The sequence below is a fragment of the Lepisosteus platostomus genome, chromosome 6, assembly GCF_059453375.1.
Source record: "Lepisosteus platostomus isolate fLepPlt1 chromosome 6, fLepPlt1.hap1, whole genome shotgun sequence".
In the NCBI taxonomy this organism is placed as follows: domain Eukaryota; kingdom Metazoa; phylum Chordata; class Actinopteri; order Semionotiformes; family Lepisosteidae; genus Lepisosteus; species Lepisosteus platostomus.
The window spans coordinates 43,296,354-43,313,739 of NC_142616.1; the positions used below are offsets into that span (position 1 = coordinate 43,296,354).

General features: G+C 41.9%; 1 protein-coding gene across 2 annotated transcripts in view; it reads right to left on the reverse strand.

Annotated features, from left to right (window-relative positions):
• The window catches only part of LOC148661752 (slit homolog 1 protein-like), a 158,803-nt gene extending 143,850 nt beyond the window's left edge, over positions 1 to 14,953 (reverse strand). The window contains exon 1 of one of the 2 annotated variants that reach the window (XM_088635947.1): positions 14,365 to 14,953. In XM_088635947.1, the coding sequence (XP_088492073.1) occupies positions 14,365 to 14,564 (200 nt within the window). In that variant the 5' untranslated portion in view covers positions 14,565 to 14,953. The remainder of the gene's footprint in view (positions 1 to 14,364) is intronic. The other variant, XM_088635948.1, reaches the window with a different exon arrangement.
• Positions 14,954 to 17,386: the final 2,433 nt, after the last annotated feature.

Genomic DNA, 17,386 nt, shown 5'->3' on the forward strand with positions numbered 1-17,386 from the left:
ATCGATGTTTCTTCAGTGCTTCTGGATTTTAAACAACTTTGCTCTTTGCGTTCCACAGTATATGAGAAGGCTTCAATAGGGGCTTTTTCTGGCTAAGTATAAACTGAGTAGTCATAATTAAAAGGGTGACAGGAGAAAGAGAACCTAGTAAAACGTTAGCTAGCAACCAAAGCTGCTGTTTTTGTATATTATGATTCATCGTGTAGTGTATCTTAATATACCATCTCCTGGTCTGAAACAAATGAACGAGTATTTAAACCAATACACCCTCTATAGAAGCAAGGTTGAACAGTCCCGGATAAAAATCCCATCACTGCAAAGTTGCGAGGAAACACCAGCTGCAGAGTTTTGATCTTTAAGTCTGCTTTCCTTATGTTAAATTGCTATGCAGACCTTTGCAAGGATCATCTGCTCTACCTCTGAAGGAATTCTCGAAACAGAAGACAATAACGGGCTAACAAGAGAGGTTATGTGTGGGAACGCAGAACAACAGCACTCTCGATAAAAAGTACATTCTGGAATTCACTTCCAACAGATTATCAAAGGCTAAGTGCCTTCAAACTCTTTTGCAACAAACTCAAGATTTGTTTCAAACTAAATCAGCTGTGTAATTATTATGTTACTGAGGGTGTACTAAAAACGCAATTGCATAAGGTCAGAGTTGTCACAAACCCCCAAAAGGCTTAAGGGAACCCCAAAACACTGATGTGGATTCCTTCAATGATGGAGCTATTGAAGTGTGAGCTTTCTGTGGTTGGTTCAGATATGCCGACTTCTGCAGGAACAAATCAGAAAATGTGTCTGTAGCATATAGAGCAGAGCAAATGAGCTGTGCATACTGTATGATGTAGGCAATGGAAGTTGGCGAACAGATGGCAGTACAACCACCCAACCCTGGACCGCTGGTGCCTGTGACTCTGTGGTGGACAGAAAAAGACACTGCACTGACCCCTGAAAGAGCTGAACAGTGCTGATGAGAAAATTGTGCACGAACCAGTCGTGTGGGATCGTGTTGATGATTTCTGAATGGATGAGGATGGATTTCAAGCAGAACCCCCAAAAGAAGAGTAGAGCGCCACCACCACACAAGATGGAATCCAGCAGAGGTTCGGGGGGGTGGTTAAGGGAGGAGGAAGCCCATCTCCATGGTAGAGCAGGGTGCGACAGGGACAGCAAGGCCTGAGAATAAGGAGCCCTGACCCAGTGCAGACAGACACCGTGTGCCCGGGGGCAGAGTGGACATCAGCAACTGGGCCGCTTCTAAGGGGACAGCGAAAAAAAAGAAGACAAAACCATGAAGAAAAGCTGCAGCTGTAACTGCACTGGATTGGACGCTCAACCAGAGCCAGACGGGGGGGGAGAGTGGAATGAGAGGAGATGGTGAAAAGAGAGGGGATGGAGAGGCTGTGGTTGTTCCGGGGTTCCAGGGAGGATTGACAACATCAGAGGAGCTGGGAAAAAGAGGAGACAGCATGGCAGGAGCAGCAGGACAGCATGTCTTCTGTGGAGGGGTTGAGGTTGAAAAACTGCATGGCTGAGAAGAGGCAAGAGAAAGGTCAGCAAGAGTGAGAAGATGATGAGGTACAGTCGGTCCAGCAGTACCATGTGCACAGGACATCAGCTGCCCATCCACGACGAGACCAAAAGAGAGTTGTGGAACCTCTGCTTAACAATACCATGTATGGGAATAAATTATCTTTATACGACCATACACTCTTTTTGCAGAGAATAAGAGTACATTGCATTCTTGTATGTGTGTCTTAAGTATTGAATTTACACTGCTAATCACAGATTTGACTGGAACTGACAGGTCAGTGAGGTAAGGAGAGAGTGCTTCCACCCTCTGGCCTAGGAAAACAGAGGTGACAGCCAAGAAATAGCTCAGGAAGGCCGTGAGAGCTCAGAATGCCATACAGAACCTATCTGGACAGTGGATATTGAAAGTAAATATACAAATCAAAGAGCCTAATTTAACATGGACAAGAAGATAAAGTTACCCCAGTTTAATTGAAGGCATTTCTAGTCTTGGAAAACAAAAAACAAAACATTGTGAAACAACATTTTTTCTGATGTTAAAATGCCAAGGAATGTCAGAGCTTATTTCAATGGAATGGATTTTAAAAACTTATAACATCTTCTTTTCTGAACCAAGATTTGACTATTCCAATTCAGTTGCAAGTCCATTTCTGCCTTTTCTCAGCTTTTAGATAACCATTGACTGCCTTTTTTTCTCATATGAAGATAATTTGAACAACTATTCTGTGCCAACAGGAATGAAATATCAAGATGGACTTCAGGCTGTGAGGAGTCCTGGAAGAGGAAATTGCCCTGGGAAATGAAGAAGCTAAATGTAACCACAAAAAAGCAGATTGTCCTGACACATACAGGCAAGAATTGCCTGATTTATGCTTAGACAGATTTCAGGTTCTTTTTTTACTTTCCAAAGCCATGACTAACACCATCCTCTCAAATGAGTAACGTTACCAGCACAGCTTTAGGCCTTGACTTCTTAATACCCTTGACAATGGAGGACAGGAGCTTACTGAGTCTGGGAGGCCTGAGTCTAAATGAGCTGAGACCCTGGTGGTCTAGTGGGTAGGATTCAGCACTTGCACTGTTGTGGCCTGTCTTCAATTGCTGGTCACATAAGATGGTGATCCGTGTTTTTGCAAGATGGGTTGAGGGGCTTTTCTCATTTGCCACCATTCTTAGAGGCTCAAGGGTAAAGGACCACTAAAGTATGAACAGGAGCCACTTAAAATAGGGTGACAAAGATAGTTAAAAGGTCAAAAATAGTTTTCACCTATTTCAAGAAACAAAGGCCTATTTTGATGACATGCAATCAGCTAAACGTACTGTAACTGCTTTTCCCAATGCAATCTTTCTCACCTATGAGTCTCAGCACTGCACAGGTAGTGTGGCTTTCAACCCAGAATTGTCTCTGTGGTGGGCTAGGTCCTCTCCAATGACTGTGTGCACATCTTTGTCTCCTTCTAGTTTTGTAATTTTAGTAAATTGTTAAAGTCACATTGTACCTGTGTTTCTCTATTTTAATTTGATTTAAAAGTGTCCCAGTCCTGTAAAGGAGCTCACCTGAGCACAGGCCGAGCTATATAATCCAGGTTTGACAGGTTTGAGCCGGGGTCATGTCACTATCTGACTGTGATTGGGATTCCCCAGATGGTGATGCACAATTGGCTAAGAGCCACTGAGCAGAGGGTGGGATTAGCCTGCCAGGGTTCACTCCGCTCTCTGTGAAGCCTCCTGGGTGCTTTCCGGCGCAGTGCTGTCTGTGAGTGACATGCCTCTTCAGTGACTGTCACTCTGCCTCCTGTACCGGGCTGTGAGACGGTAACCGACAAGGGCCTGGAAGATTGGAGGAGTCCGGCTACATTTCCTCCTCCTTCTCCTGTGGCTGAAGTTCCGGGGTTCAGAGCCGAGATGTGAAAAACACACTTTTGGGTTTACAAATTGAGTAGCAAAAAATATTTAAAGATTCTGACTTAAACAAAATTGCTTAAATGATAACACAATAATGATGTGATGTGACATCTCTCTGTACTAGGACGTTCATACTCGGAAAGGATCAAAAACAAGATCCAACAAAAGGATCTATAAAAGTAGTAGAAACAGAAAACATCAGAAAATTTGCAAATAAGATGAGGCCATCTATGTCCGATTCATAGGTAGTTTCTGCAGTGTCAGTATTTCTTATCATTGATTATCACTGACTTTTATGTCTGCATGCAACACTCTGCGCTTCTCTACATTACAGATCACTGGGAAAGGTGCTTTCTAGTTCTGAATTTTGTGTCTTTTTGGATTGCCTACACATCCCAAATCGTGATTTCACAGATCCTACAAGTTGGGCACCATCAGGGAATTTGACTAGTTTACCAACTATGCTGGATTCCAAGATCACCGATATAAATTCGAAAGAGCGGTGGGCTGTTAACTCATCTGAACTCAGGGTTATTGGTTTTGTTGCTACCACAAACACATGTATGAGCAGGACCTCCCTCTGCGAATGAGATGAGAATATCACACGGCCGTCTCCTCAGGGCAAATCGCTTGAGACATAAAAAAGGCATATTTGCTTTACACCATTGTATCCCTGACCTCTCCTGAAGCGTAGCGGGAGAAAGTGGCGTAAGGTAATCTGTCTTGTCAGGGCTGACCTGCAAACGGCTTTTCTCAAATTACCCCACAGAGCAAGAGAATGTAAATTCAATTTTATGCACGTGGAACCCAGGAAAATGAAATCCTAAGGCCATGCGGGTGAGGGGACAGGCTGCAGCTCTGCCCTGTCGCCACCCAACTTTGCCTACACCCCATCACCACCTCCTCCTCCTGGCCAAGGTCACACCGAAGCTCACTCTTGCATGAAATGAGCCTGGTGCTCTTTACACAGCATCTGGAAAAGCCTCTTGAGGAGCGCGGTCTCACTAACACAGGCCGGGAAACGTACTCCACAGGGCATCGTGTGCAACAGAGCAGTGCCCGAATGCAGGGCAGAAAATGGAAAACGCTGCCCAAGAGATATGGCCGTTCTTTGTGGGAGACCTTTTTTAATATAAGTGACTAGACTGGTGGAATATTTTTTTTTAAATGAAATAGTTAAAAGTGCGGCAAAAAAGGACAGCGTCTAGTCCACAGCAGCTTGATACATTGCTGGGTTTACAAGAGGCAGATTTTTCTCCTGAAATACAAAACTATTAAACTGTACACATCTATATATTTTTGCTGAGAGAGAAGGTAAGAATCCCTCCCCCCCCCAAAAAAAAATTACTTTGGCTTCTTTAAGAGCTTGGAGCAGAGTGCTCCAGCGACTGTTCAACCTGACCCTGCGCTTAGAGAGAGTCCCTGTGCTCTGGAAGACATCATGCCTGATCCCGGTACCAAAGAAAGGGCGCCCCTCTGTCCTCAACGACTACAGACCAGTTGCACTGACTTCTCACGTCATGAAGACACTGGAGACGCTGGTCTTATCCCACCTGAGACCCCTGGTTAGCTCATCACTGGACACCCTACAGTTCGCCTACCAGCCCAATGTTGGTGTGGAGGATGCGATCATCTACATGCTGCAAAGGGCCTACTCACACCTGGACAGGGCTGACAACACAGTAAGGATCATGTTTTTTTACTTCTCCAGTGCCTTCAATGCCATCCAGCCCTTAGTTCTAAGGAGGAAGCTGGAGGAGATGCAAGTCAATGCCTCCATGACCTCGTGGATCACTGACTACCTGACAGGCAGACCACAGTCTGTGAGACTTCAGAACTGTGTATCTGAACAGGTAGTGAGTAACACAGGGGCTCCTCAGGGGACGGTTCTTTCTCCATTCCTCTTCATCCTCTATACTTCGGACTTTAAGTACAACTCAAAGTCATGCCACCTGCAGAAGTTCTCAGATGACTCTGCAATTGTGGGATGCATCAAGGGTGGGCAGGAGGAGTACAGAGGACTGGTCAGCAGCTTTGTGGAATGGTGTGGGGAGAACCACTTGGAACTGAATGTAACAAAGACAAAGGAACTGGTGGTAGATTTCAGGAGGAAAAAGTCAAACCTACTCCTGTCTACATCCATGGGAGTGGCGTGGAGATGGTGGACTCATACAAGTACCTGAGAGTGCACATCGACAATAGACTGGAATTAGAGCAGTGGATTCTAAAAGGCTGAACGAGCTCATCAGGAGAGCAAACTCAGTCATTGGGTCTGACCTGGACCCCTTGGAGGTAGTGGCTGAGAGGAGAATGGTGTCCAAACTAGAGGCCATCATGGAAAACATCTCCCATCCCCCTCTATGACAGGCTTGTAGAAATTAAGAGCACGTTCAGCAATAGACTGATCCATCCACGGTGCAACAGGGAGCGCTACAGGAGGTCATTCTTGCCCTCTGCCATAAGATTGTACAACGCATCCACCTTGCGTCTGGGCAAAGGCAACATTGACAGTGACCTGTTTCTGGACTGAACACATCTACTGCTACATCTGTTCTTTTTCTTTTCCCATTTACAACCGTTTTTTGTGCAATATATGCCAGGGACCCGTGTAATACATTTATATTTATATTCATAGTGTGCAATACGATTTTTCTGCATACTGTTCTGTTCTAGTTTGTTCTTTGTGTGTCCTGGACTGTGAATAACTCTTTTAGTGCATCCCTCACTGTACTGATTGTATTGCATGTATTGTATTATTATTATTATTATTATTATTATTATTATTATTATTATTATTATTATTATTATTATTATTGTATCATTCGTTATGCTGTGGCTGTGTTGTCTGTGTTAAGCTGCTGTTGCACTGCAATTTCCCTCACGGGATCAATAAAGTATCTATCTATCTAAATTAAAATGCGCTTTTCAATCTGGGATTTTCTATACTGTGTGTGAATAACCATTTTCTACAGCGAGCACAAACTAAATAAAAAAGGACTGTTAATTGTTTGTAACCTGTAAGTACTTACTTTCATTAGTTTTCATTTGGTAGTTATTTTCAAGTTTTTAAGCACCACAACAGAATGCGACGACAAAAGGTGATGTAGAATCCATTAATATGTGCCATTTACTCCAAAGACCATCATTTCAGACATGCCACATTGGATATGGGGAAAAAAAGCCTTTTTCCAATAGCTAAACTGCTGCCCTTTTGTTGGAGATTATTGACTACAAACATATCAGGATTGTTCATCTGTGGCAAGATGAGTCTGAGGTTAAGCAGTGTGGTTAAGACACAAACTGCTTTAGCACAGGCTCTTCTGTGTTACTGCAGTTTTTTTGTGTAATGTAGTAAATATTCAGACTTGTATCTGCATTGTCCTCACCATAGCTTGGAAGCATGCTTTTTCTGTCACTGTTACATGAAGCTGAAGAAAGCCTCACGGGCAAAACAAACAGGCAGAGTGCTCTGATGAGTATGAAATCAAGTCAAATCTCATTCCTACAGGGTAAGTGCCATTTTAAATGTCATCTTGACCATTTCCTCCCTGCCTCCAAGTTTTAAGTAATGCTGCAGTTTAATTATTTTCCTTAACAGCTGCTTGACTTTAAAATTAGACTTGGAAATTAAACATCTTTAACATCATTTCCACTGCAAGCCCAAATAGTTATATTGGACACTAGTGAGTTTTGTGTGGGTGCTACAATGGCCATAAATAGGTTTTATACAGGCTATCAGTGAGTGCTGTACTATCCATCAGTGAGTCTTATACTGGCCATCAGTGAGTGCTATACTAACTTTATGTAGCCAGAGCCATCCCTGCTTTTCCCTTTGGAATCACTGTTAACTAAAATTGAGCATTATGTAGATATTGGTGTGTACATCAATATCTGACCATCAATAGCTCTGATTATTGTATATATAAGTGCTCCACACACCAAGCCTATCTGGTATTGATGCATGTATTTCACGTGACTCATCATTAATGTTTGCTGTATACTATTTCCTTCAGGGAATCCACTAATCGAATGCCATACCTACACGGGGTGTGTCTTTGTTAGTTATACACCCCCCTTATTGCCTGTATCCAAAATCTAACAAAGAGCATTTGGCCAAATCCCCAAAGACGCAGACAGCAAACAAGCTGTGCTCTCCTGCTGACCCACTGGCAGGTTTGATTTTGTTTCCTTCTCTGCCAATTTTGCTAATTCATCTGGCTTACTGTCTTTTTCAGCTCAAAAAGCCGACCAGGGTTAAACTAAAGAGCTGCTACCATACGCAGTTTTTCAGAAGCATTGGGGAAAAATGAATGACAGAGAGTGCCTGTAGTACACACAGTACTACATGATACAGTAATAACACACAAGGCACCAGAGCCCCTTCCATAGTAAAATGAGAATACACCCCAAATAGTGCAACTGCTTATTGTTTTTCCAAATATACGTCTGCTCCATTGACACACACATCAGCCTCTTCCATGACTGATCATGCCCTGAGTGATGCTCACGGAGAAGATACCAGATTAGTATGCTCTTCTCATTTTCTGTTCATTTTATGCTTAGTTTCATTCAAAGCAGTGCCCTTACACACAGAGAAAACAGTCTCGTAATATGGATCTGTAAATCAGCTTCATAGGCCTACAATTTCAAATAATTTGCTGAACAAATATGTAGAAGCCAAATACTTACCCTTTCTTGCAAAAATTCTAGAACGTGCTGTCACATTTCAGTTACATAATCACCTCATGACAAATAACCTTTCGAACTCCTCTAATCTGGCTTCCATCAACTTCACAGCACAGAAACTGCCCTGGTCAAAGTCACTAACGATCTTCTAATAGCTTCTGATTCTGGTTCTCTTTCCATACTCATCCTTCTTGATCTCAGTGCTGCTTTTGACACTGTTGACCATGACATCTTACTTTCTCGTCTTGAGACTGTGTTAGGAGCCTCTGACACTGCTCTCAAATGGTTCAAGTCTTACCTCACTGATCTCTTTCACTTTGTCTCTCTTAATGGGTATAAGTCTGAAATTGGTCTTGTTAAGTCTGGTGTTCCTCAGGGCTCAATGCTGGGCCCCTTGCTCTTCAGCATTTACATGTTTCTACTTGGTCAGCTTTTAAGATCACATGGCCTCAGCTATCACTTCTACGCTGACGATACTCAAATATACATCCATACCAAATCTGACACTGATGTGGCTGTCTCTATTCTATCTAATTGCATCTCTGACATAAAAACTTGGATAATTCAAAATTTCCTTCATCTCAACTGTGACAAGACTGACGTCATGCTTATTGGCACCCCCATCAACTTCGTAAAGCCAATTCTGTAACCCTATTTGTAGATGGTTCTGTACTTCAGTCTAAAATTGAAATCTAAAATTGGGGCGATATTCAAAACTGGCTTAACATTCGACCTCAGAAATATCACTATACTACGCCCTATGCTATCACTAACAGTGGCTGAAAAGCTGATCAACACATTTGTATTCTCTCGAATTGACTACTGTAACGCTCTACTCGCTGGGGTATCTAAATCTACTTTGAACAAACTGCAGTATGTCCAAAATTCAGCAGCCAGGATCCTGACCAGGTCTAGTGCAAGTGATCACATTACTCCTATCCTGGACTCCTTGGCTTCCTGTCAAATTCCATGTGGAATTGAAAATCCTCACCTATAAGGCTCTGCATGGCTTGGCACCTCAGAACCTGTCTGAACTATTATCGCCTTACTCCCCACCTTGCAACCTTCGCTCTTCTAATTCTGGTCTCCTAACTGTCCCCCAAGCCTGTCTACATTGTATGGGTGACAGGGCCTTCTCCTGTTATGTCCCCAAGCTCTGGAACTCTCTGCCCAAGGATATCAGAGAGTCACCTTCTCTAAACTCCTTCAAATCCAGACTCAAAACCTTCTTGTTTAGAAAAGCCTTTACTTAACTCGTTCCATTCTTCGCCCCTCTGCTTTTCGTAGTACCACCATCCACCATCTCCTCTCTATATTATAATTGTGTTTTATCTTGTGTATTTTTTTTATTTATTGTTGTTCTCATTCTGTAAAGTGCTTTGAGAAGCCACCTTTAAAGGCGCTATATAAAATAACGTTTATTATTATTATTATTATTATTATATATGTAACTCAAAGCATAAAATAACAAGCCAGTTATTAATGAATGAAACCAAGCAACGCTGTGCTGTTTCATGTAAATTGCATTTATTTTTTCTGGGCATGACAGCAGGTTCCAAAGTGTGTTAATCCCCTTCATAACTGATTAGGATTGCAGCACAGTGCCAAAGCACTCCCATTAACTTCCCATCCCTGCTATCCACGGCATGCCCCACGATATGGGATTTGTTCCGTCTTGTCTGGATTAAATTATGGATCAGGTACATAAAAGGCTGTCAGTTATCTGAATAAATAGATAGTGCCAAAATGCCAGAGGCATCCTCGTACAACCCCAGCCATCAAAGCACAAAGACACTCTGTTTCCAAACTGTTCATTTATTTATGCCATTATTTATTTACTTATCAGAAGATATGTACATATGGTGCCCAGCCTTCCTCCAGTGGCCTGGATCCATTCCAAACAACCTCTGTCTCCACACTGGGTTCAGCACATAGCAATGGGATTCTCTGGACCCTCCTGCAGTCCTTTCCAAACACCCGCACACACAGACAGGCCCTGCTTTATGTCTTTTCTCAAGGATGGGATAACTTAACTGTGCCTCCTGCTGGGATTTGTGCATATTTCCTATCTTGCAACAGTTCAATGTTCTCACTGCCTGTGCAGGGGTAGACGAAACTAAAGCTGACCCCTGTAACTTTTTTTTTATGAGATGACAACAGGTAGAGCCGAAGGTCTTCCACTCACAGAGGAGCCCCTGCTAGCAGAAAAATACATTAATATTGAAATTCAGCTGCATTTGGGAAAAAAAGCAGGCAAAATCAATGGCGGCACACAGCACTGCAAGACACGGTGATAATATACAAAAAAAAAATTAGCCCAGTTGTCCAAAACTCTAAAACAGCTCAACTGTGCAATTCTGTCCCAGTATTTTTCCCCTTTGGCACACACATAAGCCTTCTCCATGACTGAATATCTGTATCAGGCCCTGATGGTTGCTCAAGGACAAGATACCAGATGTGCATGTCCTTGGATCTACTCTTCTATTAAATGCTCGGTTTTGTATTGCAGGTGCTTTGTCTATGTCATTCTCTGGTGATTTTAATTTGGCAGGGCACTGTAGAACTGCATCTGGAGATCCCTTCGTGCTGTTTCTATAGAGCTAGAGCAGGGCAACAGTATCTCAATATTAGAAGCTGCCCGTAGAGAGCTGAAGGTGAGAGTGACACCCCTTCCCTACACTGTAGCTACTGAGCGATCCCCATTGTAAACACTCAAAGCTTCGTCAGGCTCATTCTGGCGTTAAGTCGCTACCCAGTGAATGGAGGGCTAAATAAATTTGAGCTTCTGCAGTGCTACAGAAATGTTAAGTTGTTTGTTCTCAGTCCCAAAGCACCAGAGTCCTCCAGAGGGAATCTGCACTCTGGATCATCTTATTTATACTCTGTGCAAATTAAATTCCTTTTTATCTTTTTTTTTTACAGTGAGTGCTTTGGCTAGTTATAAATAGATGGAAGCAAAGATAAGATTAAAAAATGTTTTCTTTAAGGTCAGTAATTAGTGCTGGCTGCAGTGGGGGAAAGCAGGAATCTGCAGTGATATGTCTTAGAGCGAAAAGAGAAAAAAGACTGACTTTTGGGTATTAAATGTTTGCAGAACGGGGTTGTTCAGTAGAAGTCAGTGGTTTTTGAGGAGACAGTGGCATGAGTGAAATGAATTGCAGAAGCCACAAAATGCAGCACCAGAAGGAATTAAGTTGCTTAGGATGCCAAGCACCATATCTAAAAATTAAGTAAGCACTTCAACTTAGCAGACCTCTACAAAACATTTGACTCACAGATGGCTTTAGCTTCAAAGGTGGACAGCAGGTTAATAGTTAAAAGATGAGTGGGAGTTGTGATTTTTGCACATGAAGGCCTGAGCTCACAGTTATTACAAAATCTATCTGAGCAGCAGAAAGGTCAGGTTTGATCGAAAGGGTTTTTGACAAGTGGAAATGGGATTCTGCTGTCTCTCCTTTCCCATTTACAATTCTTGTCAGCAAGGATAAGACTACCCAGGAGTCCAGAGAGGAGCAAAGCTACTCTGAAAATGAGCTCAACACAACCTGTCTGGAACAAGCCTTCCTGTCTGCAGCCTGCAATGTCTCTGCTGGTTAGTACAAAAGCAAAAGAATACACATTTCACCATACAGTTTCACAACACCTTACTTCACATTGAGTTGAGTTAAAAGCGATCGATTGGGAAAAGCTTAAGCATTGATTTTCCTGGCTATTAGTTGTTATGTTTCTCCACTTACACAACCAAGAGAATAAAGAGACATTTCCCTCTTTAACTTAGATTAGGGTCAACAAAATTAGTTTTTTAAAGTACTTTCATCAAAGAGCTGAATAATCAATATTTTTTAGCTATTCTATATTTTATGGCCTCAGTCACCTCCCTCAGTGTCATTACTAAGTCCATTCTACAAATCAAAGCCAATGACACAGTCAACAGAGTTGACGTACTGTATAGACTTACTGAACACATAAGGTACTTCTTTACACAAAGGGTTGTGGCAGTCTGGAACAAGTTACACAGTCAAGTTGTTGAAACTGATATCTTGGTTTTTCTTCAAGAAATGGCTTGATGAAATGCTTGGGTCGATTAGCTATTAACATCCAAACAGGCAATAGGCTTAATGACCTCCTCTCGTTTGTAACGATTCGTATGTTCAAAGGCAGAACTGAATAATGATCTTGTGCAGCTCCAGTCTAGTGCTCGGGGCAGAGGGAGCCGGAGCACCAAATGTCACGATCATAACCGTGGGACCAAGTACTGAAGACCGTTGGCAGATTGAATTTTTACAATTTATGTGGCTTCTTTCCACTACTAATAATAATGCAATATGGTGCATTATTTAGGCAGGCCATGGAGGTCAAATTTTAAACATTCTTTAATCAAGACAAGAGAGGGAAAAAACAACAGGTTTTGATTCTATATAACATACAAGTATCACGTGCGTATTATATATTTCTGTATTTCTACAAGATTGCTCTTCTACAAGTGGAACAATAATATAATCTGCACCCTAGATTATACAAAGAGCATTTTATTTTGGTATGGCTACAATAAGGACAAGACTTAAAATAAATCTTCCATTTGTCTAAACTGATTGTTGCTTTACAATGTAGGATATGTTTGTGAGATTACCTACATAAAACACTTTCAGATTCTTAAGGGTTTTTTAATAATGTAAATTGCATGTAATTTACTGTAATTTATACATTAGTAGATGGTTTTATTGCAGAGAATTTCGGTGCTGTAATGTAATATTACTTAATAACCTAGTTATTGAGTGTGACAACCGTAATGTAGTCTATCTTTCCTGTGTAGTATTAACTTTTTAAAATTACCCTCTCAAAATGTGCATTTTGTCGAGAATACCTGCCACATGAACACATCTATGGAGCTAGTACACAAATGCATTTGACACAGTCATATGAAAATCACCCGCAATATCTCTGTTTCTAGCAATTGAAAAGGCAACTGATCGTTTTTACAAAGATGATCATCTTGCAGGAGCCTCTAACAGAATAGTCTGGTTTAAGCAAAGTGTTTCTATTAAACTGCACTGCACCTTTTGGAACGTCAATGAAGCACAAATAACATACAGGATATACCTCTTGCTATACCAAAGACCAGACAGAACTTCATAATTCATCATTCTATCTATGTATTCTATTCCAATGATTCTGTGTTCTATTCCTGTAACATCACACTTTTTTCTTCATACAGGATTGCTTTCAGTGATTGCAAAATGAATATTTTAAGCTCTAGACCTGTAACATGAAAAAAAAGCCCCTGAGGTTCATTCATCCTGAAGTGTGTTCATGTCAGTGATTCAAATCTTTCTCTTAAGAGCGGAGTCTGGGCTCCCGTCTCGCAAGCCAGACCTAGAACACAGATTTGCGTAATTTTCTACATGATTTAACAATTTAATGTGGAGAAAATGTTTCGTGTCAGGAAGAGGGATAAATGCTGTGGAGCTGTTTAAGGCAGAACTGCATATTTCAAGAAATCTGCTTCAAAAGAGTCTAAACAGCTATGCATTATTGTAATTTACAATCATTTGATTGAGAGCCAGACTAAGTGCTATTAATGCAGTTGCACTGTTTTGTAGCATAACTCCAGAAGACATGACCTACAATTTGTCTAAGAAAAGGATATGCATAAAGAACCTCACAGAAATTCAAAGAAAATTAGAAAATATTTTTTTTCTAAATATACAATAGGAGTGTAAAATGTACTCAAGAGATGTTTTACAATATTGACAAAAGCCGAAGTGAACCTTACTCTACATGCATTTGTCAGCGAAATGGAGACAGTGTGGAAATCAATCAGATGTGATGACAATCGAATCGACTGTATGATGCTCTAGGAGCGAAGTATACTTGACATAAGCTGTGAAAAATTACTCCCAGAGATGAACAGAGTTGCTTTTTGATGTGCGTGGTACAGGCATTGTTCACAAAGTGTGATATGAGGTGGGTTGCCCCAGTGCATTTTCATATTTTTAGCACATATGCAAATCGCACGCACATGTGTAGATGCGGGACATCTGCTTCTGTTTTTTTTCCAGAGCTGGGCTCTTACTACCTGGCCCTAACAGCTGGAGCATTTTGCAAGACAGATAATGAAGCAGCAGCTTTCTTATGACCGGATAGCCGGATCTATTGTTCTCCTCATTTCTCCACTGAAGTCATGTACACTAGACAGACAGACAGACAGACAGACAGACAATACAGTCAAGTACTCACAGCCTCTCAGTGTTCCTGGGAATATTCCTGGGCACGGCTTTGAGTCCCAGACCATGGCAATCCACAGTGGTGCCACTGCAAGTGCAGAGTGCCGGGCAAGCACTGGCACAGCCCCCCAGCAGGGCGCCCCACAGGACGACCCAAAACCCAGCTTTGGTCAGTCCTGTACCAGCCCCGCTGCAGCGTCTTCTGAAAGGCATCCCGGAGCACCAGTTCCTCTCCGCACTGCTCCAAGCCGCTATTCTAGACAAGTCTACTCCCGCCAATGTGCAGAAAAATAAACAAAACAGCAGTATAAGGTTGAGACCTTCAGGGAAACAAGTTCATTAAATGGCGCAAATATTTGCAGCGGCTCCTCCGTCTTATTCCTTTCCTTTCTTTTCTTGCTTTCCTTTCCCAACCAAGCTCTTTTCTTCTTTCTTTATGGAGATGTGTGCCCCTCTGTAGCTCTGTTGCGTGCCTACGTCCTACTCCCTTTCTCCCCAGCCTTCATCTGCTTGCCTGTAGAAATGGGAATAGGGGCAGAGCAGAGCAAAAAAAAAAAGGAAAAAAGCAGTCCCTCTCTCTCTTACACACACAGCAGTCTTCCATCACAAGGAGCTACAAATAGCAGCTCCTCGACTCCTCCTACCTAACCCCCCCCCCCACCACACCACCCTCCCCAGAACCCTGCCTGAACTCAACACTTATTCTCACAGGCTCTCATCCAGTCTCACAGCAGCCCCCACAGACAGGGAGCAGCAACCTGCACAGTACCGGCCCCGGATCTGCCTCTGGGATCCCCAGCATCACCAGGGGCAGCAGCCCTGGGATAAGCTCAGCAGAGTAGCAGGAGGCAGAGGAGCAGAAGAAAACAAAAAAAAAATCAGTTTTCCAGAGGTGACGACTTTTCACGAGAGTCTGGGCAGACCGAAGACAAAAGTGTGAGAGAAATGGAGAGGGTTCCACAGCCAGGGGGCTGGAGTTGCAGGAGCAACGCAGACGGCAGAGTCAGGCAGTTCAATCACGATCCGCCAGTGTAAAAACTGACCAGGGCTGCAAAAGCCAAGGCATGGGTTGAGGTCATAAACTGATGCGCAAAATAGAGGAACGAACGGCCTTTTAGTGAGAATTAAACGAACGGCTGCAAGCTGAGGAGACAGAACTGCAGTTAGATATCGGTTTTGACAGATTGCTCATTCTGGATCATGTCTTCAGAACACTCATTTTCATTTTGTTCTGCTTCTGCTGGTCTTGAGGGCGCCACCCTACTGAAAGACGGTAGCAGTGCCCTGCACATAGCCCGGATGAGCTTATATAGAAATGGACTATGAAAACATCTGTTGGTACCCACTGTGTAAACCACGGCTTCAGTGTTAGGAGTCCAGATTCACAATTCCAGGCATTTCTGGAATACACGTGAACAGTATTGATGAAAATGGCATAAATGCGTTTCTACAAAATCCCTGCTGATCTTGGGTACTGTAGCAGAAATAGCGACTGTCCCTTATAAGTTTAGAATGAAATGATTTAGGAAATGAAATATAGTTGAGAGAAATGCTGATAGGACCAGACCCCCGAAAAGTGAGTTAAAATACTCTGATGAAGAGTGAAAGCAATGAGCTAAACCAACACCTGTAAAGTTGCGAATACTGTTGGCGTGCAATTGAAGCAGAAAATAAGACTACATCATGACCGATTCCAGCCAACCAACCATCTGCGAGTGTAGGGTTTGTGCAAGCTTGCGACTAGCTTTAACACTGATTTAAGTGACTCGAAGTCAATCGCTGTCATAGAAAATCAGAAGCATTAATCAAACATATCGGCTCCACATGTCTTTTCTTGCCTGATCCATCAATCACCCTAAAATAAACTGCATTCCTATTTTAGACTGTCAAAAACTGTGACGGGGGCCATGGTCATTATGTCTCCCCACACAGGAGACACAGAATTCTTAAATTAGAATGCTCAATTTTTTGTGAATTCTCAAATGTTATACTGTAGGTATTGCGAACTTCTAAAAAAACGTTGAAACATAATGTAGTTATGCTCACTTATAACAATGATTCAGAATGAGGATCCGATAGCTTCTGGCAACACGTTTGCCGTATTTCTTTGCTATGTTCAGAAAGGGTTGCATAGTGTTTTATCTTGCGTCTGTGAACCTTGGTCCTTTACAATGCTTAGGTTGGTTCAGGTACTCTTAACTAGCCATTGTGTTTCAACAAATACGACGCCTGTCCAGGAAAATGTCTCACAAAGAACTACAGCTAGAAACCGACTAATACGAAATGTTTAACGCATGTGCTCCCGCCCAAAGCTATCCCGCTGTATCTTTCTACAAATGGAAATCACATAATTTAATGAAAGGAGCATCTAATAATTGTAATAATTAATGCTCCAGAGATACGAGGAAAGGAAGAATGTATACAACTGCTCGAGATAACAACAAGCTCCCTTAAGGAGTTAGTTTCCTAAAACAGCTATTACCGTGTTTTTTTTTACGGAGAAAAGAATTCCCGATCATGAGCAAAATCCGAGTGCGTTTCTAAGTAAAAAAAAATGCAAAGGCACTGAAGACGTTGAAACGCACTAATAACACTACAAACATGTTTCAAGTTTTTTTAGACAAGGCTTTGCAGAACCTGGGAATTACAAAATTATGGTCGCTCATACAAAGGTTCTGTTAATGCCTGAAAACTCATTTGCAAGAGCAAATTTAAAACATGTTCCACATGTAAAATATATGATACATGGCATATTGTTAAAAATGGTTGAATAATAAAAACCTTAAGCACATATCACATTGATATTGAAAATGTTCTATATGTGCGCAAAACAAATTACATAATTATTCCAGTTTCTTAATCGAATCAGAACATGCCACTTTAATGAAAATTAAGCATTGAAAGCAATAGCGAGAAGAATAAACGACTCGAAAAACAACTTGAAACAAAAGGCAAACTAAACAAAACATTGACAACCGCATACTTTTAAGCGAACATTTGTTTGAAACTTATAATGTAAAATAAGTATTTTCGGG